Here is a 27,837-nt window from a genome sequence, read left to right as displayed (position 1 = left end):
ACTTAGTTCTGGTCCTGCCTCAAGTTGCATATTTACTGGTCTGTCCTTTGTGGTATTAACTTCTTTTTCATGAAGATGGACTCAATTTCATAAGGAAAATTCAGATCACTTTTGAATTCTTCATATCATGAGGGGAGAGTGTGTGTGAAAACTGAGTCTTTTTCAGCACTATAGTAAATTACTGTGTTTATTTAATGAGCACAATATTCACAATTACTTGGTTACTGTTCTAGAACACCTGCAAACCCCCCCCCCCTCCCCCAAATCTCGTGCTTGATGACTTGCATCATCAAGTAAGTTACTGCCTGGCCAAGACAGCATTACACAGGCTTAATTAAACTCCCTTCTAACTCAGCTTAGCTGAAATGCAGACCTAGATACACATCTTTCACCTTGCATAGTATGTAAATTTCCTCTTTTATGGCCTTCCAGCTGCTTCTCTCAACTCACCCTCAAGACCAATAGTACTTATGATTATTGATAAGGAAAAAAAAAAAAACGGTAACAAAACACACCCAGTAGGTTTATAAAATGACAAATATGAAAGCTGGGCATGTATTAATGGACAAGGCCATATCCATAGATAAGGGAAAAGAGCTTATTTTTGAGCAAGATTTTTTTTTTTTCTCTTGCACGCATTCAAAGATGTTCTTTCTGGTACTAGATACAAAGAAAAGCACCTGAGAAACCGTCTTAAAAAAAAATAAAGCAAAACCACTTTTCAATTAATATATCTGTATCTACAAAAATTTTTTTGGGGCTTGGCTCAAACCCAAATATTGAATTTTCTGTTTTTACTTCTGTCCTTACTGATAGCAGAATTGTGTTGTCAGCTGAAAATGTTCCCTGAGTACAAGATAAAGAGACTCTACTTTATGTGTGTTAAGCATTTTGGCAATTTAATATTTTTATTTGAAACGTACTGCAGTAAGATTGCCTGATACCATGTGACTTTGGCGAATTGTGCCACTAGAGGCTAGTGAGGAACGTATTTCCACTCAGTAACCCAGAACTGTGTCACCTATGGTACTTACATCCATCATAAATGTGTTATCTCCTCATTCTCTTTTGACAGTCAGTGATTATATGGAATTAAATAGTATTTCTATGATCATTTTTTGGTCTTGAAGGTCCCCAAGATTTTGGGCATGAATTTTCCCATCTTCTTGTCTTTGGCATCTGTATCATATTCCTCTTCACTCTGACTTGTATGATCATCCTTTTTGCAGAAGACCTCAAATCTACTGTAGACTCGCTTTTCCTTCCGCATATTCTCCATTTTTTTCAGAAGGGTATCTCGATCCTCTGATGGTTGCCGCTGAAGATTTCGTTTCTGACTCCCAAAACTCTCTGATCTGTGGATGTTACAGCTTTTCTCCTTCTCACCTTTCCTTTCCAAGCTTGAAGTTGATTTACAAAGGTCAGGATTGCTAGTGGATGGCAGCTGCTTGGCCAGTTCAGCTCTGTTCTTCTGACTATTTGCAGAAATTTGTTCTAGAATCACTTTGGTATCATCACGGAGATTGCTGCTGTACAGGATGTTAGCAGTGGATGAGGGAAATCTCCCCTGAGTTAGCTGACTGCTTTTGGGAGGAAGTGGTGTTGCAAATTTATGGGTTTTTTCTTCTTCCATCATTTCCTGACAGTCCCCTATGGAAGATCGTTTGAGAACCACAGGCTGTTTGTTAGATTTTCCACTCTCAGAAATGGATTCCTCCTCCAATTTCTTTTCACCTTTTGGGTTCAACAGCTGCTTCAGCCGTAATGACCCTTTCCTGAAAAATTCGATTGGATTCTGTTCCTGTTTTGAACATTCTTCCTCAGACTTACTGAGAGAGCTGTCAGATCCTTGACTTTTAGATAAGTTTTCAAGAACTGATGTGGTACTTGTTCTAATCTGTGGTTTCTTGAGTTCTGTATTAGCTGATTTTTGAGACTCGTCTTTAAATGTCACTCTTTCCTTCTTCTCTGGAAGATTCAGTTTCTGAGTGTCCCCTACAAATATAAGACTCTCCTTCTCTGGAAGAGCAGGCTTACTCTCTATAGGGTAAAACCGAGATGATAATTTTTCCACTTTAGTGCTAATATGTGCTAGAGGGTCTTTACTCAATGTGTCAGTAAGCTGGGGGGTTGATGAAGCCATTCCAAATGGTCTGTCAGTCTCTCCATGCACTTTGTAAGTACTGCAGGAGTCTTTGGAGTCTAGTACCCTGCTCTCCAGAATCTTATACTGCACAGATTTGGTACATTTCTTCTCTGCATTCTGTGATTCTTCCTGGAGAAAACTGGAAATAGCTTTGGTGTGACTGACTGTTGCTCGCTCTGTGTCTTTTCCCACAGCTTTGTACTTCTCTAAGAGTTCTGCCACTTTAGATGAGGCAGCTGTCTTTACAGTTTCATTGTCTTTTGTCAACTCACTGGATATTTGTTCCTTTTGGATCATATGAACCTTTTCTATTGTTGTGTTTGGCTGATCTAATTTGGCAGCACTAAAAATCAGAGAAGACCTGAGTCTTGAGCTCCTCTGGATCAAGGGATTTATTCTGGACCTAAAGGCATCTTGTTTCATTATAGAGGTTTCTTCACTTACTTTATCAGGATCTACAAATTCTTTGGCACTTTCAATTCCTAGTGACTTGTTATTGAATGATATAGGGGATTTAAACACTGGGATGAGGTCACCGGAGTGCTTTGTGAGGGTATCCCCAAGAACATCACTGTATGCCTCTGATTCCATAGGCATTGGGAGACCTTCTTCTGGTTCAGACTGGTATGCACTAAGGTATGAAGAAATCCTCCAGTCACGTAACCCTGTTTTATTTTCCTGGGTATTCTTGTCTTGATCGGGGTCTTCATCTTTGTCCTGTAAAAACAGACGTTGTTCCAGGCTTTGCTTCTGTGTAGGTGATGTCTGGCAAATGAATTTCTGTCCTATGTTTTGCCTTCTTAACATCRTTCCCATGGGGCCGTTGCCTGCTGGGTTCAGATGATCAGATCCATGTCTCACTTCCCTGGAAGAATTTGAAGGTACATAATCTAGTCTTAAAGGAAAACCCTCCTGTGGAAAATTGGATTCAAATTCAGGGTATCTTGGTCCCTCTCCATAGTCTTCTAGTTCATTGAATCCTGGCCTACCACCTCGTAATCTATCAAACAGTCCCTGAGGCCTGCCATGGGGATGTTCAAAATGGTACTGGTAGAACTGGTCCTTCTGAAAGTGACTAGACTGGATCTTAAATTCATCCAGATTATTCATGAACATCTGTCTGGCATACTGTTTGGAAGAAGCGAAATTTTCAAATGTTCCTTCTGCAAAACTGTGTCTCTTAAAAGCATCTAATTCTAACTGCTTGGAGCGGAGAAACCCCCTGACAGGATCCATCTGAGAATTCTCCATTTCTACCTTTTTATACATTCGCATGGCTGACCCCTCCACAGTATGGCGCAGCATGTCATCCCGCCTGAAATTTGACAGGAAGTACCTGTCTGGATCAACTCTGTCCATAAAGGAGGGAAAAAGATTGTCCTCTCTCTGGAACATTAGGGGTGGTTTTTTGGGAAAGAAAGGCGTGTTATTCCCAAAGGGAGTCATGGCAAATGGGTTCTCTGCCTTTGCCAAGACATTGGCTGGAGGAACAAGAGGTTCTGATTGTGCAAACAAAATTCGGAATTCTTCATCAAAGCTGGACACCAGCTCCCCCTGGAAGATGTGTGCAATGCTTCTGTGAATCTTCTCAAAAGACCACATAAAACTACAAAGAAAAACAGAAGCAATAATAATGTTATCATCAAGTAACTCAGCAGTACCAGTTCACATTAAATCATTTGCTTGCCTGAAGAAAATTCTCCTGATATTATGTACTACTCAGGTAGCCATTCATTACACACTGGTGTTCCCAAGCCTAATACTTACGGATTTATTGGACATCATTGCTTTGCAGAGGATTTTACAGAGCAATGAATGACTCATGTTCTAAATAGGCTAATCAGTATTAACAGCAGCCAAAGAGAGAGAACTGAGGCCAAGGATGATAATCCTTATCATTCACATGAACTAAGTCTTCCTGCAATTACTTTGTCTTGCAGTTCTTTTTAAAATTAAAATGTCATGGCTTCAAGAACAGCAGAAAGCAAGTCGGGAACTACAGCCAGTCAGCCTTACCTCAGTCCCAAGAAAGATTATGGAGCAAATCCTCCTGGAAGCCATTTCCAGGCATAGAAAGGACACAAAGACAACTGCAAACAGCCAACAGGGATTTACAAAGGGTAAATTGTGCCTGAACCAATGTTCACAGTTGATATGCTGGAGGACAGGGGTGCCATTCAGAGGTATCACAACAGGGTGGAGAAATGGGCTGATGACAACTGCATGAAGTTCAGCAAAAGTGAATGCAGAATCTCGTACATGGGATCAAATAACCCATGCACCAACATAGGCTGAGGACAATGAGGAAACAGCTTGGCAGAAAATGACTTGTAACAAGTTGAGGAAAGACAGCAGTGGTGAAGATAAATATATATAGAAATAAATTAGTAAAAGTCTAGCCAATAGGTGAATGGAAGTGATTATTCTCCTCTAGTCAGCATTCTGACACTGTATCTGGAGTATGAGTACACTTTTACGCTTCCCATTAGAAGCTAACTGTTGACAAAAGTGGAGCAAGTTCAGCAGAGGGCCACCATAATGGTTTACAGGCTGAAGTATGTTAAGTATCAGGAGAGGCTGAAAGAGCTGGTTTTGTTCAGCCTGAAGAAAAGCATGCTAAGGGAAGTGTGACTGTGTGTGAAGGGGAGCAACAAGCTAATTGTTGTCCTCAACTACTTAAAGGGTGCTTGTAAGTAAAATGGAGCCATCCTGTTCTGGGAGGTACAAAGCAGAATGATACAAGGCAACAGACGCAATAGTAGCAAGAGAAATATGGATGAAATATTAAAAAAAAAAAAAGAATTATTCACAATGAGGACAATCAAACATTTGAGCAGCTGTTCAGAGAGGTTGTGCAGTCTGTACTCTTGAGGTATTCACAGCAGCATTGAACTGTGAGCCTATGATTCATCATGACCAACATTCTCAAACTAGAGAAATGTTAAAAATTATTGTAAATGTCTCAGAATATTGTCTCTAACTATTCACACATTCAAGAAAGTTAATTCAAATGGGAATAGAAGGTCCATCAAATCTAAAAGGACTGACTGAGGCACAGGGAGGAAGAAAGAAACCTGTAGGCCAAAGAGTAATGTCAGCACAAACACAGCTATGGCTAAACTGTACATGAATACCTTTAGACTGGACTACAAAAGGTTCCTAGTATCAGCATAGTAAACCTCTAGGTTTGCCTTCCTATATGATGTTATCTGAGTTTTGGGTTGGGGTGGGGAGTTTTTTTTTTTTTTTTTATATATAGAGGCCGCAGTTGGGGGGAATGCTGACTGAGCAGAGTAGATTTTGGTTATGAAGAAGGATGTAAGATATACTTCCCTCTAGCAATAAGGAATGGGATACAATACCATACAACTCTTGGTTGGTATACTCAGGCATAACATAGGTACAATATATTCACTAACAAAGAAGGCATCAGTAATTTTATTAGTAACTAGCTCTTGAAATGTAAGTGCCTACTCCTTGGTCTCTGTAACTATTTTACATTGGAGGAGGTGGTTGGGTTAGGGTTCGTTTGTTGTTAGGGAGGATTGGTGACACTTTTTTTGAACCAAGTTTAAGAATTCCCCAAAATGTATTCAGTTACATAACTTGTGCCAGACTGCATGTAAGTTTTTTGGACTTGTTAACCTTGGTGACATTATTGTCCAGCATTGCATTGGATTTTAAAATACATTATAATTATTGTATCTTTTGTACAGATCATTTACACCTTAGATGTTAAACAAGCTCAGCTTTGGGTATTTAAGCTTCAGGTTCAATTGGTGTATCTACCTCAGTTGCAAAATGGTATTTTTCCTTAAAATTGCTGCCCAGTATCCATCAGTGAGAACTTTGTCACTGATGTTCATTTGGAAATCTGAAACACTGCTTTACCTAACAACCAGCCTCTCTCTCATTGAACTAGAGAAATGTAAAGTTGCAGGGCTTCTCACCTGTAGTTGCCACTCAGCACCACCATGCAGTCCACCAAGAGGAATTTTTCTTTCACATGGCCTTTGAATGACATCCCTGTGCGGCAGTAGTAGGTTGGGCCAGAAACTGTCCTCACCCTTAGGAACTGCAAACCAGAAATGGCAGTGACACAACTGGAAGCTGTTTTTTCCCTTCTCCTACCTCTAGGTCTTTCCCTTGTTCCTTTACTTTTCCTCCCTATCCACCATTTTTATCAGCACCAGCTATTCTGTCTGCCTAGCCAATGAGTAGGAAAAAAAACCTAAGTAACGTCTTGAGCTTTCACCACTACATTGTTATGCCAGCTCTCCTGGCTTCCCTCATACTCCTGTATTTCTAGGCTCTAACCCAGCTTTCCCTTTTCTCAGGTTTTTACTATAATGACAGACCTCTGTGTCCCAAGACATACCCCTCTAAGGATAGGAAGGAAGGATAGAGGAGGTCTTCTGTTTGCTTACCTCCACATAGTTAAGATTGACTCTGCATTTAGCAGCTGTATCAAGGAAAAGCTGAGAGTTCATTTCATCCAGCAAGATGTACACAGGGACTCTGCGAGCAGCAGCATCCAATACCTCGAACAGCAAATCCACATCAGTGAAGATGTCCATCACTATGGCTACCACCTAAGAAAATGCAAGGATATCACAATTCTGCGCAGGCTTACATCCTAACTGCATGTTCCCCAGCACTTTACATTTCAAAGCTGAACTGCTGCACTGTCTCCAGTTCAATGTCCTTTTTTTTTTTTTTTAACATTCTGAGTCCCAGAACTGGAAATAGAATTCCTATCTTATGTGCATATTCCATAGATGATGGTGACAAGCGAGGGAAAATCTTCACTACTATTAACATCCCCTTGTTAATTAATCCAATAATCATAGCAGGCATTTTTTCCTCACATAACCACAGAGAGATTGTATTGAGCTGCTTGGCCTTTACAGGCCCACACCCTCTGACACTCTGACACATTCCTGGCCAGCATTCAGTCAGCCAGTATATAGCTATGTTTATACGCTATTAAATGGGAAATAGCTTCAAACCTTTCTGGGATTTCCATGTCCTTCGCAACTCTTCTCTTACCAATGCATATAAATATCTGAGCAGGGAGTAAAGAAGACAGAACCAGGCTCCTGTCAGTGGTACTCAGTGAAAGGACAAGAGGCAATGGACACAAATTGACATATAGGAAATTCCTCTTAAACATAAGAAAAAAACCTTTTTACTGTAAGGGTTATCAAACACTGGAACAGATTACCAGAAAGGCTGTGGAGTCTCCATCCTTGGAGATATTCAAGGACAGACCCTGAGCAACCTGCTGTAGTTGATCCTGCTTTGAGCAGGACTAGATGATCTCCAGAAAAAGATCCCTTCCAACCTCAACTACTGTGCATCTTTCATGTATTTTAGCATTGTCTCACACAATTCTCCATGGGTTCAGACAGCAGAGGCTAGCTTTGATGCCATAAAAGGTAACTAAAGAAAAATCCTTCCCTGCCATCAGGTCCTGGGAGCAAAGTTATGGGAATTAGTAGAGGGCCTGATGCATCCTGACCCATCTCACACACAAACACATATTTATCTCTGATCTAGTTTGACTCTTTACTATCTCACCTGTTGAGCTGCTCGAATCATTCTGCGAGCCTCCTCCTTAATGCTTGGATTGTCTGGGGGTGGTGGTTGCACAAGTGTTGTTACTTCCGTTCCCCTGAACCCAAAGACCATTGGCCAGCCCAGGTCAAGCTCAGGAACAGCAAGGTCTGAGTTCATGGGCCAGTATGTCCCAGAGGATCCATCCATGTCTTTGTCACCTGTGGTGTCTGTGTTACTTTCTTGATTGGCATACTGGGGTTTCTGGAGATTCTGTATGATGTGATCCACCTCTGAGTTGCAAAGAAAATCAGGGGCTCCTTCCTCTGCCAAGAAGCGTTGGTAACTTTCTTTGCCCTCTTCAGTTAGCACATCCAGAGCCAAGCGGTAATACTCCTTATAATGCGGTGGCAGGTAGTTAGGGTCGAGGGGGTTGTCCCCCTGTGAGGAGCTTTGAGACCGACGAGCCATAAGGCAGGGGAGAGCTGAAAACAAACAAACCAAAAGAAATGACAACAGCAATAGTCAAGCCAGCAGTCTCACTACGGTGACACATTCGTTCTCACAAATTGCAAGGATTGGAGTCCTGATGGCAACATTGAAAGGGAAGAAATTCAAAGGGTTGGAGAGAATTCCTTCCTAATGCATGGGGAGCCTCGATTAGGCAAAGATGGCAAACGCTTAAAGCATTACTTTAACATAGTTAAGTGTTTTCAGGCAAAATAAGGAATGAATCAAATTGGAGAATATAGTGATGAATGAGGATAATGCATTTAACAGAATGCTCAGCTTTCTCTTTCAGGCTACAGATTGCCAAGCTTAAATTTATTTTTTGTTTTAAAGCTATATATTTTTTTAAATAAAGTATAAGGCTGCCAGTTATTAGCTGGACTGCATTAAAACTCATTTCTACATGCTATAGAAATTATTTACTGTGTGTAATATGGTAGTAAACCAGAAAGCACATGCATGTGTACAAATGCATCTACTAAATACTTAAAAAGCTGAGTGTGATAATCATGTCAGCATAGGAATAGAAGCAAGGGTAAGATTGGAATGCAGGCAAGTGTAAAGTACCTTGCTGCTGTAGTATGGTCAGAAGACATGCAAGTGCAAAACTGCTGAGATACATGAAGGGCTAAAGAAAATGGCCATGATTGCTTCTTCAGTTTCCTGATGATTCAGTTAGAAAAAAATCTGTAGTGAAGCGGATTATATTTAATATTTTAAGATGACTTACCTGTAGCGAACCTATTGCTTAAGACTAAGGACAAAAATGATTCTAGTCACAGTTCTGGAAGAAAAGCTTCTCATGGTACAAATACAACTCAAGTACTAACACCTGACCTGTGAAAAACTCCAAAGCTCTTTGGCTCCTGGCCCTGAATTAACGTCAGTGCTCAGACATACTTTTCTTCAGGCCCCATCACTGACATGCCAGCACACACCTCCTTATAGTGAAAAAAGAGCATACCATGCTCTCATGACCATTCATGCAAAATTTCCTCAACAGAGTCTGAGTACAGTGGGTGGAAGTGGCTGCTGCTATCATGGTCATCCAACACAGAAGAGATGTCTGCTTCCAAAATAAAAGGGATTGCGACAGATGTGGGAGGAAGAAAAGAGACTGTAGGCCCATACTACCGCTCTCTAATCAGTTTAAGAATAAAGCCAAAATAGTTTGCAGATGAAGCCTTAGTGGACTTCCCCATTGGAACATCTGCATAACACAGGTCACAGAATATCACAAGTTACTCTGATTTCAAACTATATATCCTGGAAGAGCTGCATCAGACAATGGAAAAAAATATGGCCTTAATAAAAGGGAGCAGCTGAATCCAGCAGGTCCCTGTGTGATATGCTGCAATGGACAATTCTCTTTGCAGTTTACATATGTTTCTTATTTGCAGTCTGAATTGTCTACCTTTGTCTTCCCGCTGCTAATTCTCATTCTGTCTTTTTTGTCTTAGGAAAAAAAGCAGTCCGCTATATACTTCCATTTTTTTTGTGCTCAAGTCACCTGTGTACCTGCTCTTAACTATTTTGGAAGTGTCTCTAGCCTTTCATTTTCAGGAAATGTTGCCAGAGTTCAAGTCATTCTCAGATATTTTCTGAGACCCTTCCTGGTTTAACATTCTTCCTGAAGTGATATTACAGAAAAAGCACACACTATTGAAGTAATGAGATCATTAATACTTTATGTAGCAGCATCCTCAATTTTCTTCTCTTCACTTACGTTCTCTGCTTTACTGCTATGAAGTTCTTAGCCACCACATCCCACTGGAATTTCATGCTTGATGTAGTCTTTACCACGCCCATGGAGGCCCACAGCATCGCAGGAATCCCACAGTTGTCCATTTTCTCCTCCAGTACAAGTACTAAAAGGCCATCAAATTAACCTAGCAGGCAGTAGGTTCAAATCGAACACTGGGAAATACTTTTTCTCAATTGAACTTGCACTGCAAGACTCCTTGCTATAGGATGTTTTAGATATTAACATTTTACAAGGATTCAGGAAGTAACTAGGTATCTCTATTGGACTGGAGAGCAGGTAATGAAGGCAGCAGTGGTGTCTGGAGCAAGAAGGAGTCAGCAGAACCAGAGCTATGGTCAGGGAGGGGGAGAAAGAGTTCAGAAAGGTGGCTTAAAGCAGAGGAGAAATTTTGCCAGCTTTTTCATGTGAGGGTCAGGTACAGAATGACTGTGTACTGCAGGCCTCAAGTGTTATTTCTCTGAAGGTTTATGTGAAAAGAGTGCATGGATTCATAGTATGCGTGTACTCAAATTGGAATACACAGCACACACTGTCCTGCAGACTGGATGCAAGACCTTTTAGGCTGAAAATGAACAGAACAGATTATTGTAGAACAGTCAGCACAGCTTTTGTAGGGGAAAACCATTGTCCCTCCCCTTTGTAGGGGGGGAAAACCATGTCCTGTGAATGTCTCACTGTGCCTTGAAGAAATCAGAGAGTACATAGTTACTAAGAGTGTTCTCATTTATATTGTATATTTGGCATTACTTACAAGCAACAACAAAAAAGATTTCAACAAGCTCCTCACCAAAGCTTTTTGCACAAGCTAGCTGATCATAAGACAAAGTAAGCGTATGAGGAAAGAACTTGAGAATGGCCACATTGGTCAGCTCCAAAGTTTGCCTAGCCCTGTATCGTATCTATGAGAGCAGCCAACAGCAAGTGCCCAAGAAAGCTTGTACGAACAGGACCGACATGCAGCAATACTACTCAGAACACTTTTCCATTGCTCAAAAATTTGTGGCTGGAAAGGTAGATCAGAAAACAAAGGGGAGGGATAAGTGAGTAGTTTTTACAATGGGGGAGGAGTGTCACTGATGTTTCCTAAGGGTTTGTGGTAGTCAATATATTAGTGAATAAGCAGGAAAAATACTACCAGTGAAGAAACAAATGTGCTGAAAAATACTCCTCATCCTTTTTCCTAAGACACTGGCCACAAGGAGAAAACAAACACAGAGCTGGAGGGGCTCCCTGTCTGAGTATAGTAACCACAGACGAAGTGGGATGGTCCCAGGAGGGACACTGGTCTGTGAAGGATATTTAGAAAGGGGACTTGTGCTTCTCATTTAACACTGAGAGATATTTGCACTCGCCTGCGCTGCCAGAATAAAAACAGTCTCTCAGGAGGGCGTTGCCTCCTTGTGTCCGTGTTGGAGGGTATCATTTTGCTGTGTGTGCATTAAGGAGTGTCAGCCTCAGCTGTGAAACACACGGTGTGACTGCTCCTCTGGGCTTTGCGCAGGCTGAGCCAGGGTGTGGCATTGCTGCGGGGCAGGCAGGAAGCAGGTTTGTCAGCACCCAGCCTGGGACATTTATTGGGCCATCAGCCTTCATGCTGCATAGCCCTGACTATTCCCTACCTGTGCTGTTAGGACTCTAGCCTCTAAAGAACCAGCAAGGAGATAGTTACTGACCACAGGGAGCCAGGGCTCAGCCTGTGAGGCCAAACCTGGCTACCCTGGAAGCAGCAGGAGCAGACCAGGGCAGGGAAAACTAGTCTCCAGACTTCACCTTTACCTGCAACAACAGATTGCAAGAGCCACAGCAAACACCTGAACTGGACTGCACTAAATGCTGGAGCGTGAACAGTCCTGTGGCTGGCTAAGAAGGTTAAAAAATCTGCACCATCACTCTCTTTGGCTCACAAGAACAGAACTAAGGAAGGAGCTGCTGTGTCTTACTTCAGCCAGCTCTGATTCCTTAGAAGTTAATGCTGAAAAATCATCATCAAATTCAAGATGCCTAGCACCACCTAGCAAGAACCTGCAGCCTGCCATTCCTATATTTGCTCAGGCAAGGCTTTAGTGACTGAGCATCCTCAATTTTAAGSAGTAGACTTCTCCCTCAGGTGGTTTTAATTTCTTCCAAAATAGATACACTTATCTGAGAACTGTGAAATGATACAAGAAATGATGTTTCTGCAATCAAAAGTAACTCATGAGTTGCAAGGACATAAACACAAATCCCTAAAAGGTGGGTACAACAAATTTAAGAACACTTACCATTAGTGTGTTTGACTTTTATGCTGTTCCCTAGACCATGCAGGAAAGCTGCAAAAATGCATCTTCCCCCCTCCTCCCGCCCGTAAGTCCCTAGATTATCCTGCGACTGTGTGTGAGGAATTCTGGAGTTTGTTCACATTTAATGCACAGCTTTCATTTACTTTGATTTTCCCAAATAGATCCCCAGAAGATAGTTCTTGAAAGATCTGAAGTTTTCCAACTTTTTTTCTGGATTTTTGGACAGCTTGTTTGGAGCAGCAGTTGCAACCCTGGGCCAGCAGCTTGCTACACACACACAGATGAACCCTACAGTGTGTGCACAAAAGTTTGGTGCCCTTGGGTAGTGCCAGACTAATAGTACTAGTGCTACATAAGAGGTCTGTGCATGTGCAGTGAGGCTGATGTCAGGACATGTCATGGCTGCATGGGTAGTATGTGTAAGCACGAACAGTAATTTCAACCGATACACACCAGGCTCACTGTACATGCACTGGGCTGTAAGGGTATGCACACATTTCTCCTCACAGAATCCTGGATAGAAACAGCTTATATGGTAACTAAATAGGACTTTAATTTTAAAAATCTCTTAAATATTCTGCATCACTTTGGAGAAAAATAACTTACTGAATATGATTCCAGGGAGTGAAAGCACTGGCGCAATTCCTGAGAATTATCTGGAATACATTCAGAAAGATACGGTCCTTCTGCATTTGTGATAGATCTGTTTGGTAAGTCAGAAGCCAAACACGTGTCTGTGCTTCACATCTGCGCAAGATGGAATACTGATGGTCTACTGATACGGATTTAAAGTCTGAGGAGTACAAACAGTCTCAAGAGCAAATGGCTGTGTGTGCATCTGTAAGGAAAGCTTACTTTAATCCTTAAATCCAACCAAAGAGTTGAAGAGGATGATGTTCCTGGATCTCAGGAGAAAAAAAATCCAGAAAATCCAGATCTGTTTATCTGTTACTTCAGTCAAACGCATGAGTAGCTGATTTCCTATATAAAAAGCACACTATAAGATCAGGGTTTTGTTTATGGAAACAGGCAGATGTCCTACAATGTTCAGCTCTATTCTATATTGCAGTTTTTCTTAAAGGTACTAATCTAGAATGCTTTTTACAAAAGGTAGTAGCTGTTAGCATTTATACAGCTAGTAAAATATTTAAATAATGAGTAAGATGATGTGATGTATTTTATATGTCTTCTTCATGCTGCAGAATTCTTTAATTCTCTGATACGCAGCAAGGATATAATAGGTTGATTAATTCTCAGCTTGCATGAAGAACACTGCTTTTTCTCTGTCTGCATCATTGATATGGTTGCTTGTATGATTTGGTCCTACCTCCCTTAGGTCTATTTTCATTATGCCACTTGTAACCCTATGAAGTTGGAAGAAATAGCCCAAGTACACTTAGCACTCGCATGATCCCAATATTCTCCCTCTAGCGCCTCATGTGCTGCTATCTAAAACGAATATTGCATGACAAAAGATGCACTAAGTGATTTAAGCTCTTTCAGTAATCTTTCAAACTATTTCCCTGACTGTCAATTTAAGCAGAAGGGAAGAAGTTAGCTGCAACCACAAATATAATCTTCTGTCACTGTGGTAAGAGCATGAGTGCATTTGAGTTCAATGAATAAGTAAAATTTTGCAAAAGCTATCAAGGTAGCTGCTGGGCAGAAACTCTGCTAGGAATGTCAATTCACTGTGATGTAGTGGTGTTACCTGAGCTTTTGGATTCCATGCATTTGCAATCTTTGCAAGTACATCTCTACTACTACCCATCTTGCAGAGTTTATATCTACATTATTTTTGCACTTAGTTAATGTATTAGTTCTTCTTTCCACTAAGTCATAACTTAGTCATTTCTGGGAATAGTTATCTGAAACTGGCAGAACTCAGAGCTACTAGTTCAAATTTGATGTTAAGCTGCAGAATGCAAGGCTGCATCTCTAATTCTAGATCAAATAATCCATCATTTGATGAATAATTCCCCTACAAATTAGCTGAAAAATACAACATACCATTTATGGCTAATATTTGTTTGTCACAAGGAGGACACAGAGGTTTCTAAAATAAAATTTTTAAAACTAGTATCTCTTTACATCTATGTTAACCAGTTTTGATCCATACAATATGTGTCAGTTATCACTGTGCACAGATAGATGTTGTGGAGTGCATTCATATGCCTTAGAAAAGATTGGAYAATTTACTAAGTATGCAGAATTACCTTGTTACTGTTTGACTCCAGAATTGGGTATTCTGTTATTTGTTTGTGTAGGGAATTCGGAATCTAGAGTGCCAGGGAAGGGCATCCAAGTGTCAGCAGTTCCTTATTCTCTCTTAAACCTGTGGTAGTTGTCATGTAGGAGGCCTGGTAAGAGCAAAATGAAAGAAATACTTGGCAGAAGCAGCAAAGCTTGGGAGAGAGCTCTGTGAAATGGATAACCTACGTGGACCCTTACTTCCTTCAAGAGCTCAGTAGTCAAGGTCCTCATTAAAGTTAGATGGTAATTCTTTGTTTCTATACCTTTAGTGGGAGCAAACTGAACACTTTGTCAGACCTCCTGAATACAGTGACAGAAGATTGAGGTACACATTATTTATTGGTATTCTTGCATGATGTCTGGATTTTCCTACAAGATTATGGTAGCATCTAAGACAGAAGAATGCCAAGAGGGGATTACTTCCTTTCTTGAAATTTACCTGCAAATTTGCTTTTTTGCAGCTTTCAAAACTATCCACCAAACATCCCTCTTTCCATTCACAAGAGAAGTACTGAAACAAGTTAAGATCTTTTGTACAAAAGCCCCAAAAGCCATAAAACCTACAACGTACTACCAGAAGAAAACAAGAACGAACAAGCTTATCACCAAAGTCCTTCACACCTTTGACAGCTCCAACTTTAGGAAAAACATCCCAGGAAGAGCCCTACCCTTATATTGTACAAGAAAGCAAAGGACTCCCATCAAACCTGGCTAGTATGACCTGAGAAAAACTTCTTTTCTGTCCTCAAATCCAGCAATTGTTTTAAGCCTGAATTTATGAGCAGAACACATCAATAAGGGACATGAGAAGTTCTTTAAGACCACTACACCTGCTAGCACATGCCACTAATTATCCTCTCACTAGAGCTGTCCAATTGTGATGGTTCAGAGGAAGATGAAAGAAAAATCCCTGCAGCAAAATTAGATAACAAGGTGAAAGTCTCTTCTAACCTCTTCCAGCACATAGTCCTAAAGCCTTGGATAAATTAAATAAAATGCAAATAAACCTTTGGGGAGCAATTCAGGTGTCTACATGCAGGTGTTTAGTGTCATTTGGGATGCCCTCAGGTATCTTGGTTGAGGGCATGGCACATATGCCATGCCTGAATTACCCTCAGGCACCTAAAATGACACTAGCCACCTCAGTTTGTGAACCTGGATTCAGATGTGATAACCACACACTGTATCCCTCTACCCCGACTGCTCCCCAGAAGTAAGATTCGCTGACTAAATGCAGGTGTCTAAAATGTCTACATGCAAAATAATTGCCCTGTATTCCCCTCATAGCTGATGGAGAATGAGATGAGATTCATCTTCTAACAGATGCTTATATTTGGCCAAGTTTTTTCTCAGTCCTTCTCCTGGAGACACTAACCCTTCCAAAGCTTCAATGCTCAACATTCAATTCCCAGATAACCTTTATCCTGTCCTACATTCCCTTCTATCAAAATCTATCTTGAAATTTTAAAGATCTTATAACAGAACATGCCCAGAAGGTGGTTCTAGAATGTCACTCCTTTGACAGTACATAAAATAAAGAAATAGGAGGATCTTTTTTTTTTACTTTTTCATTGTACTTTCAAACATGGCTTCCATAGCAGGGCAGATCAGTCTCATATAAATTTAGGCATACAATCCCATGAATGTCTGATTCCTATTACAACCATCAAAATCTAGTCAACACAGTCAAGTGAGTAATTTGTCTTTTACTAAAGTAGACACCTACAATAGGGCTGATGAGTCCCACTATCACTGTACAATGTTCTCCAAGCAATCAAATTGCTTTGATAACTTTTTTGTACTCTGTTCAAGGCCCATCTTCAAACATAGCCAGTACAGTTGAACAGAATATTCTGATGGTTCTCTTACCAATGCTATATTTGAGATAAATCTGCCTCTCTACTCATGTTTATACATCTATGGTTGTTGCTGTGGCGTAACACTTCAACTCATTGGCTGCCCTGACACCAATTAGTTGGGATACCATCTCCTTTCTATAGGTATGAAATGGATTCTGTTACTAAGTGTAATAACTAATTGTGCTACACCCAGTTTATCAACTGATTCAAAGTGTTCTGTATGCCTGCCCTACATTTTATCTTAATTAACCTTCACAATAATCAACTATCTAAAAGCTTTCTCATGTGTTCTGACTTCTTTGATTAAAATACTTAGCTAACACTGAACTTCATGGAAATCTACTAAAAACAAATCTATCCAACTGATGACTATTTTTGAAACAAAACATTTAAAATTATTTAAAGTGCCTATTTTAATTTTGAACTATTATTCAGTCAATATCACATCAGCTTTTTAACAGATTGAGTGTACAATGCCGAGACTTTTAAATCATCTCTTTTAATACTGCAAATCATTAACTTAGCACTGAATATTCCAAGCCGTTGTATATCTGCCTTGACTATTGCTACTCAGTGTATCACTGTCCCATTCTACCTGAAGCTGTGGCCATCTGGGTCAAAGGAAAATTAAAAATACTAAATACATTTACCAGTTTTGCAATGAGGAAAGCTACTTTCTGACAAGTCCTAAAATATGAGATTTGTTTACCATTGTTATTTTACCACACGGATGGAAGAACAATAGGCATGATTAGCATGCAGCAGGCAATCCTACTCAGCACAAAAGCTGACTGGTAGAGTATAGCAGAGAAGGGAATTGCAGATATAAAGGACGAGAAAGAGCCAGTAAATCTTTCAACCTGAACACTCCAGCACCTTGTACACGCAGGTGATAGCAGTTCTCCTGGTAACTATATGTAAGCATATATTTTAGAAAGTTATATTTTGTTTTAAAAATACCAGAGAGCTGTGAGTCAACTATTATCCTAGCAAGCTATTTCAATCTTCATTTACCTTACTGGAGTGAAAATGCATCTTATTACAAAGTCAATTTAAGCTAACTTCAGATACTAGCTGTGTTACAATGCCTCTATTAGCAAAACAGAAAAAAATACCTAATATCAAATCTTTTGTCTGTTCAAGTACAATGTAAATCTCTTCTTAGCTTCCTCCATGATAAACTGAATAGATTTTTCTGTTTGTAAGGCTTGTTTCCTATCCTTGGACAATGTTTGTGGCATTCATTTAAGAATTATCTGAACTTTCTCTGGTAATTTAACTCATCTTCACATCACAATACCAAAAGGAGAAACAGTATACTACTAGTGGCCTTACATCTTGTATCATTAAAATTTGTAAACCATGAGTAGCAAATAAAATAAAATAAAATAAATTTTTTCATAAAACTAACTTATATTACTAGTGACCGGAAAAGGTAAAATGACTAATTTGTCAATTCTATAATTTCAGCCTTCATTCATGCTTTCTGTACATTGTCTTCTATCCGACTGCATTAAAATACGATTCATCAGATTGTAGTGTTGCATTATTTACTCTTTTCTCAAACTTTAGGCTATCTGTGAACTTTATCAGACTATTTAATGATTACCTAAATATTTTATTAAAATACTGAGCAGCACTAGACAAAGATTGCTGATAAGTCAGATAAAAATGAGCACTATTAATAGCTTCTCTTTAATAACTGATACTAGTTCATTAACTATCTAATGTAAGACCTGTTAATTTTGCATAATATATAGATTTTAATCACATTTAAGAAAGCAGTAATTAGGCTGATTTGCAGAAGTCAACGCTTACTATAATAAACCTACCTGTGCTTTCACAAGCCAAAACTATGATCAGGCCAAAGAAGGCTGGTACAGTTTGACAAGATCTATCTTAATTAAATATTAGAACAAATTTCTGAGGGAAATATGATGCCTTCTTATCAAGACTGAATGTCTTTTTAGCTCAGGAAAAAAACAAGTGCTAAATGTTGTAGTCTCTTATACCAATAGGCAGCTTAGATTATCTAATGATCTTGTCTGGTTTAACTGCTCAAATTATCTAATTCTTATTATAAGGATGCTGAATAGGCTTTTGAATATCTGCCTTCTCCCTGGCTAGTGATGAGTTATTTTAGCATCACGTAATTTCTGTAAAAGAATTCAATAGTCTAAGTAGCTACTAAGTAGAAGCAGCTATTTTATCATTTTTCATGTTGTCTATGAATTGTATCAGTTCTCAATTGATTTTTCAGTTGAAAAAATCAGAACATCTCAATTTACTGTATTCCTTATTTTATCATGTCCCTTGTTCATCTTGTCCCTACTGTAACAATATCAGTCTTTTCAATCTTACTGTGACAATACCAAACTTTTCAGTTTCTCTTCCTGAGCATTTTCTGTCTAATAAATAAATTCTTTTGTTTTTTCAGACAGCTTCCCTGTTACCTGTGAATTCTGCAATATCAACATCAGGATGAAACTACCATTACTGCACATGAGGTCCACACTGCTGAATTACACAATAAGCATTATTTTTCAAAACTATTAACTGTGATATTCTGAAGTTTAAAGCATCTTGTCTCTTTTTTCACTCCCCTGTAGCAAAGCCAGTATAGTCTGCAACTTAACTCAGATCCCTTTTTTCCCCTGATTTTTATAGTTTTTAGTAGAATCCCAGAAGGCATACAAATAGATCAGTATTTTCCTTTGTGTAAATTACTTTGCACTGGCAGCACATAGTTTCACTTGCATTACTCTCATCTTTCAACTAGCCTGGCTTCTAAAATTCTCTATAGTTCTCTCTGGATTTAATTAAAGATTATTAATCTGTGAAAGATCTTGTCAAATGCCTTTTGAAAGTAATGTATTTTTATCCACTAAAATTATTTTATCATATTTATCCAGTTAACAACCTGCTATTAGGGTATGGATTCAGGATCAAATTAGCAAAGTAAGCTAAGGAACACAAACATAGTGATCCACAGCAACTATTCTGCACTTCCCCTGTCAAAAATTAAAGGCAATTTCTTCTTCAGCAAGAAAGAACTGCAATACCCTGCATTTACCATGGGGAACCATGCAGTAAGGGAAATCACATACAGTTGCTATGAAATAGTTACTGTAAGCACACCTTAGCATTCTTGTGTGCCCCTATGGCTTTCATCTAAAACTGCATTTAAAATAGCAGCTTTCAAGAAGTTTTCTCTGTGTAAATTACTGATGTGGCTTTTCCTCACATCATAAACCATGATGATTTAGATCAAAATCCTCCAGAAAGATTGTATTTTTTCCCAACTCCTGTGCTGTATACTGTACTTTGTACTCCTGTATATTGTCTTTTTTAGTACTAAATAACTGTAATGTAAAAGCCCCCTCAAGATCTTTGTGCTCCACCTGCCATTTACAACTATCATTTTAAGTGTTTTCTTTCTATCATCTTTAAATAAAGGGTTGCAAAATTCTCTGTTTCTCCAGGATTCATTCTCATTAACTGTGTCTGAAACCTCTCTTTGACATGTATTTCTGAAATAGTATGACCAAAACAAAATCATAGAATCATAGAATCGGTAAGGTTGGAAGGGACCTCTGGAGATCATCTAGTCCAACCTCCCTGCTCAAGCAGGGTCACCTAGAGCATGTTAGACAGGGTTGCATCCAGACAAGCCTTGAATCTCTCCAGAGAAGGAGACTCCACAGTCTCTCTGGGCAACCTGTGCCAGTGCTCTGTCACTCTCACAGGGAATAAATTCCCCCTCACTTTCAGGCGGAACTTCCTATGCTTCAGTTTCTGCCCATTGCCTCTTGTCCTGTCACATGGGACAACTGAAAAGAGTTTGTCCCCATCCCCTTGACACCCTCCCTTCCGGTACTTATACACACTGATAAGGTAAAATCAGCTGTACTGGGTCAGATCAAAGGTCCATCAAGCCTGGAATCCTGTCTCTACCAGGGACTGAGAGGAGATGACGTGTAAAACACCTATGTGAACAGGCTAAGCATTTATGATGCTTCTCCAGCTTTTCTAGCCTAATTTTTAGGTACTTGAGGTTCAAGAACTTCCTGATCGAGGAAGTGTGCAGACAGCTTCAGTGGATTTGGTTTCATTAACTCACTCAGAATTTCCCTAAACCCATATACAATTTCAGCACCCACATCTAGAGGCAAGGAGTTCTACAGCTCAGCTATACAGTAGATGAATCAGTCTTCTTTTTTGAATCTGCCACTTGTTTTTTGCTTCAGATAGAAGAATCAATATGTGTTGCTCCTCATCATGCCACTGATTTTATATATCCCTGTCAAACCTCCTTCAATCATCTCTTTTTCTAGATGGAGGACCCTAACCTCCTCTGTTGCTTCTTACATGGAAACTGTTCCTARTTCTATTCCTTTCCTAATATTACATTTGCTTCTTGACTCCTCATCATGCCACTGATTTTATATATCCCTGTCAAACCTCCTTCAATCATCTCTTTTGCTAGATGGAGGACCCCAACCTCCTCTGTTGCTTCTTACATGGAAACTGTTCCTAACTCTATTCCTTTCCTAATATTACGTTTGCTTTTTGACTACTATGGAAAAATGGGCATCATGCTGATTTACAAGATAGTAGTATTATGCTTTGATTTTTGCTCTTAGCCTTGCTGTTGCTGAACTGTTCCCAGTGACCATCAATTAAATTTTCTGAAACCTAAGGGTGAGGCTACAGGCAAGCACTCTTGCTGGTTTGGTTACAGTTATAGTAAGAGACTCTAATCAAGAGTTATGATACCGTTGTGTCAGATGAGGTACCAGCAATTATAAAACTTGAGGTTTTACCTAAGAAGGTCTCATAATGAAGGTTGCATTAGAAATGCTAAACAAATGAGAGAGAAAAGAAGTGATGGGTGAAAAGGAACAACTGAGAGATGTTCAAATTTAGCATTGTGCATATAATCAGCTGTGCAATTAAGTGGGCTATAGCCACTGTACTACAACTATCTTCCAAAGGGAGATTTGAAGAACAATTTTTTGATAGAGTTTCCCAACACAGGGAGAAGCAGAGGAGAAACATCACCTGAAAGACAGGTAAATTAACTGGCATCCAGCACAGAGAAAATAGGTTTGATAAGACATGTCACACTGCACCACGAAGAGCGCACAGAACAAGACAGAGCAGAGACATGGAGCTACTGGAGAGAGTTCAGCATGGGGTTACAAAGATGATTAGTGGACTGGTGCATCTCCTCTATGAGGAAAGGCTGTGAGAGCTGGGCCTGTTTAGCCTGGAGAAGAGAAGACTGAGAAGAGATCTTATCAAGAGCAACAAATACCTGAAGGGAGGGTGTCAAGAGGATGGGGCTGGACTCTTTTCAGTGGTGTCAAGCAACAGGACAAGAGGCAACAGGCACAGACTGAAACACAAAGTTGCACCTGAATATGAGGAGGAATTTCTTTACTGTGAAAGTGACAGAGCGCTGGAACAGGTTGCCCAGAGAGGTTGTGGAGTCTCCTTCTCTGGAGAGATTCAAAACCTGCCTGGATGCAATCCTGTCTAACACGCTGTAGGTGACCCTGCTTGTGCAAGGGGGTTAGACTAGATGATCTCCAGAGGTCCCTTCCAACCTCAACTATTCTATGTGATCCTGTGATCTTTGAACCTATTTTTACAGGAATTCCAGACCACCCTTCACTTACCATTTCAGACCAGTTACCACACTGGCTCTCATCTCTGCTACAGAAGTGCTGCAGTATTTCACATTTACTATCCTTCTGATTTTGCAGTCACTCAGAATAGGTATTTCATAGAATGACGGCAAAAAAACATTGATTCACAGTGTCCTCTCTCCAGTTGTTCTAGAAGATTGTTAGAATTATTTGTCATTTCATACTTTTCTCTGCTATCCTAAACAACCATTGCATCAAATCAGGCTCACTAACTTGTCAGTACCAAAAGCATCAGTCATAAATCAGAATCTTATCATATTAGGAAATGAACAACCAAAACTACAAAATTTAGTTCCTTCCCAAGAGATTTGTCCTTTAAGTATCATACCAGGGAAAACAGTCAACATAGACAGATATAGAGAGGAATATATGAAGAAATAAGCATTCAGTATATTAGCTTCTGAGACGTTATTTGTTCACATGTTAATATGGGATGGTTGTTTTTGTTCAAGAGGAAGCTGAAGAAGAACAATAAGAAGACAGGCTTTGTAGCTGTTTATCAGTAACTCCTCCCATGCTCAGGAGCCATGGATAAAGGAGAGAGGTCAAAGGAGCTTGTTGAAAACTTAGAAGGAGGAGATGAAGGCTATACTGGGCTGATGAGAAGCAAGGCGAAGTGAAGGTCTCTCAGCGGTGGTCTCCCTTACCCATTTGTTTGGGTCTTCCCGAAGACACTGAGTTGGTTGCTAAAGTGCCAGCGTGCCTCCGTACAAGGACTACTAATGCAATCAGGAGAGAAAAGAGCATGAAGCACTATCATTGTGCAATTACCAAGAGCTTTTTTTTTTGAGCAGGCAGTCTCCTAGGGAAATTTCCCTTTGGCTTGGCTTGAGGTCTGGTTCTGTTCACATTGGTGTAACTGGGAGTGACTTTACTTGGTTTGATATCTATCTCAGGCATTCAGTCTGGTGATCAACAAAAGCTATCAGACCAAAGAACATTGCTCTCTTAATACTAAAAAAGTAAGAGATGATGTGATCACAGACTACAAATATCTGTGCACAGAAAAATGCTCACTCATAAGGAATTTTTTTATCTAGGTAGAGAATAACAAAGTAATTTACAGATGAATCTAGATGTAAAAATCTTCCCTCTATCTCTAGACTAACAATAAGAGCAGATATTGGAATAAATTATGGACCTGCTGGACTGTGCATCATTTGTTGCCTTTCTATATTATGTTCTATTTCAATGGAGCTTAATTGTTTTTTTTTGTTTTTTGTTTTTTGTTTTTTTTTTTTGGGAAAGAGTAACATGAAATTCTAGTCTGTGCTATGCTGACTGGATGATTATCATGATCCCACAAAGATTAAAAAAAAAGAAGAAGAAGAAGAAGAAGAAGGAGAAGAAAAGACATACATTTCTCTTAATTTTACTCTTTCCCAGGAGCAAATCAAGTGTTATCTTCAAGGTGATGGACTGTATTTTTCCAGTCTAAAAGAAGGAAAACTAGTTTAACATTTCCTTTTTCTCTCCTCTGCTGCTGCTTGATGCAAGCCCCTGCTGATGTCTCAGCACCTCAGGCTGGCTCTATCTTCCTGCCAATGCTGACTCCAAAGCTTGTTGTTACATGTTTTGCCTGCACAGTGAGTTCCCTGCCTGCCTCTCTCAACTGATCACTTCCCTGGCTGGACCTGCTTCTCTGCTTCAAGACACTCCCCAAAGCTGAGGCCTTCATAGAGTTATATGCACCAGTAGAGGGAACTGCCTGAGAGGCAGCAATGGTTGTATAAACCCTTCTAGAATGGGATAGTCAGATATGATCTCTGCCTGAGACCTCATGCTCATATGCAAGTATAAGCACAATTTGCTGGGCTTAAGCATCTTGTCTTCTTCATTGCCCTGGATATAAGCGAGAAAGGAAGCAGACAGAAAAAAATAATTTAGCCTGTTGTACTCCACACACAGCCACAAAACCCCTCTGTGCCATGAACATGTGTGGGACTGTCAAACTCAAAGTGATTTGACAGTCAGACTGAGAAGTAGAAAAAGGTATACCCCGAAGAAAAATGTAAAGCAATGATTTCCAATCTGTGGTCTAGTAGGCAGGAGTGAATGGGCCACAGATGGTCCACAGAGCCACATGAAACAATGTCCCTTACATCTCTTTACGGTGGGCTGTGAAAAATGTCCAGGTTTCCAAAATTTCTGGAATCGCCGAAGTTCAGAAACCAATAATTTAAGAAATTACATTTGATGAAGTAGAAAAGTTGGTCTGAGAACAGCTTGCTAATATTCTGGAAGTGTTGACTTTAGGAGACAACAGTAATGCTGAAGGTAAAACTACTTGGACAGACATTGCGATGGTAAGAGGAAAAACGTAGGATGCAAAATGTGGGTTGCTCTCAAGAAAATTAACTAGTAGGGTTTAAGGTGGACTTTTTAACTCTACTTTGTGTGATAGAGAGCCTGCCAGTGCCTTCTAACCCTGCTGCAGCAGGCTAAATAACCTATACTAAYCGTGACAGCTACACTCATCTTTTCCAAAAGCTGCTCCTACAGGCGCTAGATTTCTCTATTAAGGATTTAACTTCTACTGACAAAGGATCTTTCAATTTAAGGCTTCTTACTTGCCAGTCACAGAGCCATGTGTATAGCACTTTTAGCTCACAATCATATCCCAGAATTTCCTGATTAGCTGTAGCAGATTGCCATGAGGATTCTACAAGAGCTATGGCAAAGGACGCTGGACCACACTGGAGACTCCAATACTTTCCTATTAAGTACTGTTCTAAGTAAGGCTCAGATACATTTCCCAAAATAGTCTAGTGAAATGTGGGTGCTACTCTGAATTAGGCTCTTTCTCAGCTGCAACTGTGTCTGCTAAATCCTCAAGGCAATTACTTTTCCCCTTTTCATCTTCCTTTCTGTACTTTCTGCTGAAGTCTGAATTCTCTGTTCTTGAACTATATCTAGGCTGAAAACCTTCCTGTGTTACCATTAAAATTTCTGTTTGGAAGATGAAAATATGGAATTTATTTTTTCTGTTGCAATGCCATGTAAACAATCCAAGCTTTCTCTTCTAGTCATCTGACTAGCCTCTACTGTTCACTCTAAGTTAGAGTATCCAAGTGAAAGCAGTCCCGTTCTTTACTCTAAATGGTTTTGCATGAATCACAGTCATCATTTTAAAAAATGATTTATCTGCCAGCTGTAGTCTAGTAGTTTCATTCTGTCTAAAGTCATGGTCATCAGATGAGAATTGCTTGAATTCATTTAATCAGTTCAATCACTGAGCATCCACAGATTACAATTTTATCTCCCATATTATGTGCATTTGCCAGCTCACCCTGTGAACTGGCATAATAAACTCTTTCATGGTCCAAAGTGAGTAGTGAATGTACTGAATGCTACAGGCATGCAGCAGAGAAGAACTGGGAACCTAGTCAGCACATTGGAACCCTTACTAGACTCCCATTCACCTCTTCTTTTCAGTCAGTGCAAAGGATCCCACATAATATTCTTTGCTGGATAATCAGGAAATTAGCCAGACATTTAGAATGTCCAGGGATCTTTCTACAGGCCAGAGGAAGAGAAAAGTAGCAGAAAAATTACATGTCGTAATTCTCCTTGTGAAGTGGTTATTGAGACAGCATGTCAATCTTAACTGTCTTATGCAACAGAAAGTTTGCACTGGCACATGTAAATCCAGAATACAGCCATTAGGACAAAACCTGATGTTCACAGCTAGTTACTTTCTGCACATGGAGACAAACTGAAAACTGGGGAAATTAGGTTCTGCATGAAAAAGGGGCCTCTACAGAAAGCAGATTACCTAAAGAGATAGCAATGCTCATGCAAAGCTTACTGTATTTCAATCAATCCCCTTCACTGGATTTTTATCTACTAAAGAACAGACATAAGGATGTCCATAACAGAACTGCAAGAAAAGGCCCATCAGTGTAACACATAGTTTGCAGGAGATTCCCCACTGCATGCTGCCTTTGGCCTTTTACCTCACTCCCCCACCTCAATTAGATTGTAGAAATAAAACTCCTTCATTAGAGCTATGACAATCCTGCCAGATGGGGTCTGATAAGCAGTTCAAATGTGTTCCATTTACTCATAAAATACAAAGTCCAATTCTGCATGATCTTGAGGTGGATTTTAGTTGCTTAGAAAGTTGTGACTACATGAAAAATGAGGTACAGAACACAGGTGCCTCTCTCCTGAGCCATGACACTGCCCTGGCACAATCATACCAGACTGTGGAGTGTGGTATTTTCATTTTTTCCTTTGACATGCAATTTTCCCTAAAACCACACAGTGACTGCAATTTTTTTTCCATTGAGTATCACCATTTCCCCTGCCAGGTGACAGCAAATACAGTTTGTAGCCTCTCAAATACAACTCTCTAAAGCCCTTCAGTTAAAGGGGAGCACAAAGAAATCCTTCTTTCCCCCCCCCCCAAGCCCTTCTGTAGACCTGTAACATGGTGAAGGCATGCTATGTTTTCTCTGTCTGCTTGCTATTTTACTCCTTGTTCAATGAATTCAAAGGCTGTGCAAAGGAATCCAGGGCCACCAGTGTTCTGCGCTTTATTTGTCACTACTCTGCTTTGGGGCTAGCTTGTTGTTTAGAATTGTTACTGATTTATCTTTGGCCTCTATTGCAGCTGAGTTTACTGCAGCTTTCATGAATTAAATGTTTTCAGCAGAAGAATGTCACTATAGGTACTGCTGTTCCTCTCCCAGCACCTCCTCCCCTTCTGTTTTAGAAAATTGAGAACCTCGGTATTCAGGCTAGACAAAAGCCGTAACTGAACTCCGCTGATCTTAATCAATACAGAGTGCCAGGAACACAAAATCTTCCCTGTCTTCTCTGTGCACCCACTGAACCTAAGTTCTGTCAGACGAGCTTGTATCTGCGGAAAAAAGTTCGTGAGTATATGTGTGTGTGTCTGCATGCATGTGTCCATACGCATCTATCCGTGCCTTTGCATGTACACGCACGAATGCCTGTGTCACTGCTTGCAGGCCATGCCAGCAGGTAGCTACACACCCATGCATGTGGAGTGAAGTCAAAGCAAGTAAAGGAGCAGTGGGCCTCAGTAGCTCTTTCTTGTCTCCTTGCCTACCTCATGCCTTGGCCTTTCCAGGGCTACCACCAGTTAAGTTCTCTTTGTCCCAGTCTCCTGAGCAGATGTCTCTACAGCCTTTCCTACTCAAGGAGAAGGCCAACTTGCGCTCTAACTTGGGTAACAGTGAGGCTGCCTGATCTCTTCCCAAGGACAGGGATAAGTTAGGAAATACCCACGCCTCAGGGCTTTCTCAAAGTCACAGGTTTAGTGAAGTGTTCACTGAGCAGTTCTGCTCAGGCTACCTGAGGACTGACAAGTCTCTTCCCTCACCAGGCACAATACCTGCCATCTCTGCTGTGACATGCACGCTCTACCCTTGCCTCTGCTATCTCCTCCTGGGATTCCCTCTCACACCAGGGCAGTCACAGCATGACTGCAGCGCCTGCTGCGGGAGCCTTTTCCCCCTTGCAGCCGCCATCTCTTGCCTCAGACTGCCTGCAGAGTCCCTGCCCCAAATCCTGAGCACCTAGCCCTGCGCAGAGGGGCAGGACAGGGCCTCCCAAGCCCCTGCCTGCCACCGCATGTTGCCACTAATATACCCCAGGAAGTGCCTGCAGGTCTCCTACCTTCTCGGGTGAGCCAGGGCAGGTGGTGGGTCGTGCTCTCCGGCTCTCTGCTCCCCTGGACGTGCCTGCAGCCTGATTCACAGGCACCTCCAGCCAGCGAGAATCAAGCTCC

General features: G+C 40.4%; 1 protein-coding gene across 2 annotated transcripts; it reads right to left on the bottom strand.

Annotated features, from left to right (window-relative positions):
* Window positions 1-646: 646 nt before the first annotated feature.
* Window positions 647-27,837, bottom strand: SACK1H (scaffolding CK1 anchoring protein H). 2 transcript variants are annotated; one of them, XM_085316191.1, is made up of 6 exons: window positions 27,726-27,833; window positions 14,473-14,616; window positions 7,727-8,187; window positions 6,574-6,738; window positions 6,097-6,221; window positions 647-3,752 (listed from the first exon to the last, which is right to left on the bottom strand). In XM_085316191.1, the coding sequence occupies exons 3-6, from the start codon at window positions 8,171-8,173 to the stop codon at window positions 1,112-1,114; spliced, it is 3,378 nt and encodes a 1,125-aa protein (XP_085172317.1). In that variant the 5' UTR covers window positions 8,174-8,187; window positions 14,473-14,616; window positions 27,726-27,833; the 3' UTR covers window positions 647-1,111. The 2 variants fall into 2 exon arrangements, with proteins under 2 accessions (XP_085172317.1, XP_085172316.1); XM_085316190.1 differs by lacking the exon at window positions 14,473-14,616 and having other exon boundaries at window positions 27,726-27,837.

This window comes from Rhea americana, unplaced genomic scaffold (genome assembly GCF_003343005.1).
Source record: "Rhea americana isolate MKP2758 unplaced genomic scaffold, rheAme1 scaffold_456, whole genome shotgun sequence".
Lineage (NCBI taxonomy): Eukaryota > Metazoa > Chordata > Aves > Rheiformes > Rheidae > Rhea > Rhea americana.
Note: the sequence above shows the minus strand (reverse complement) of the source record. Positions and strands in the feature narration are given on the sequence as shown.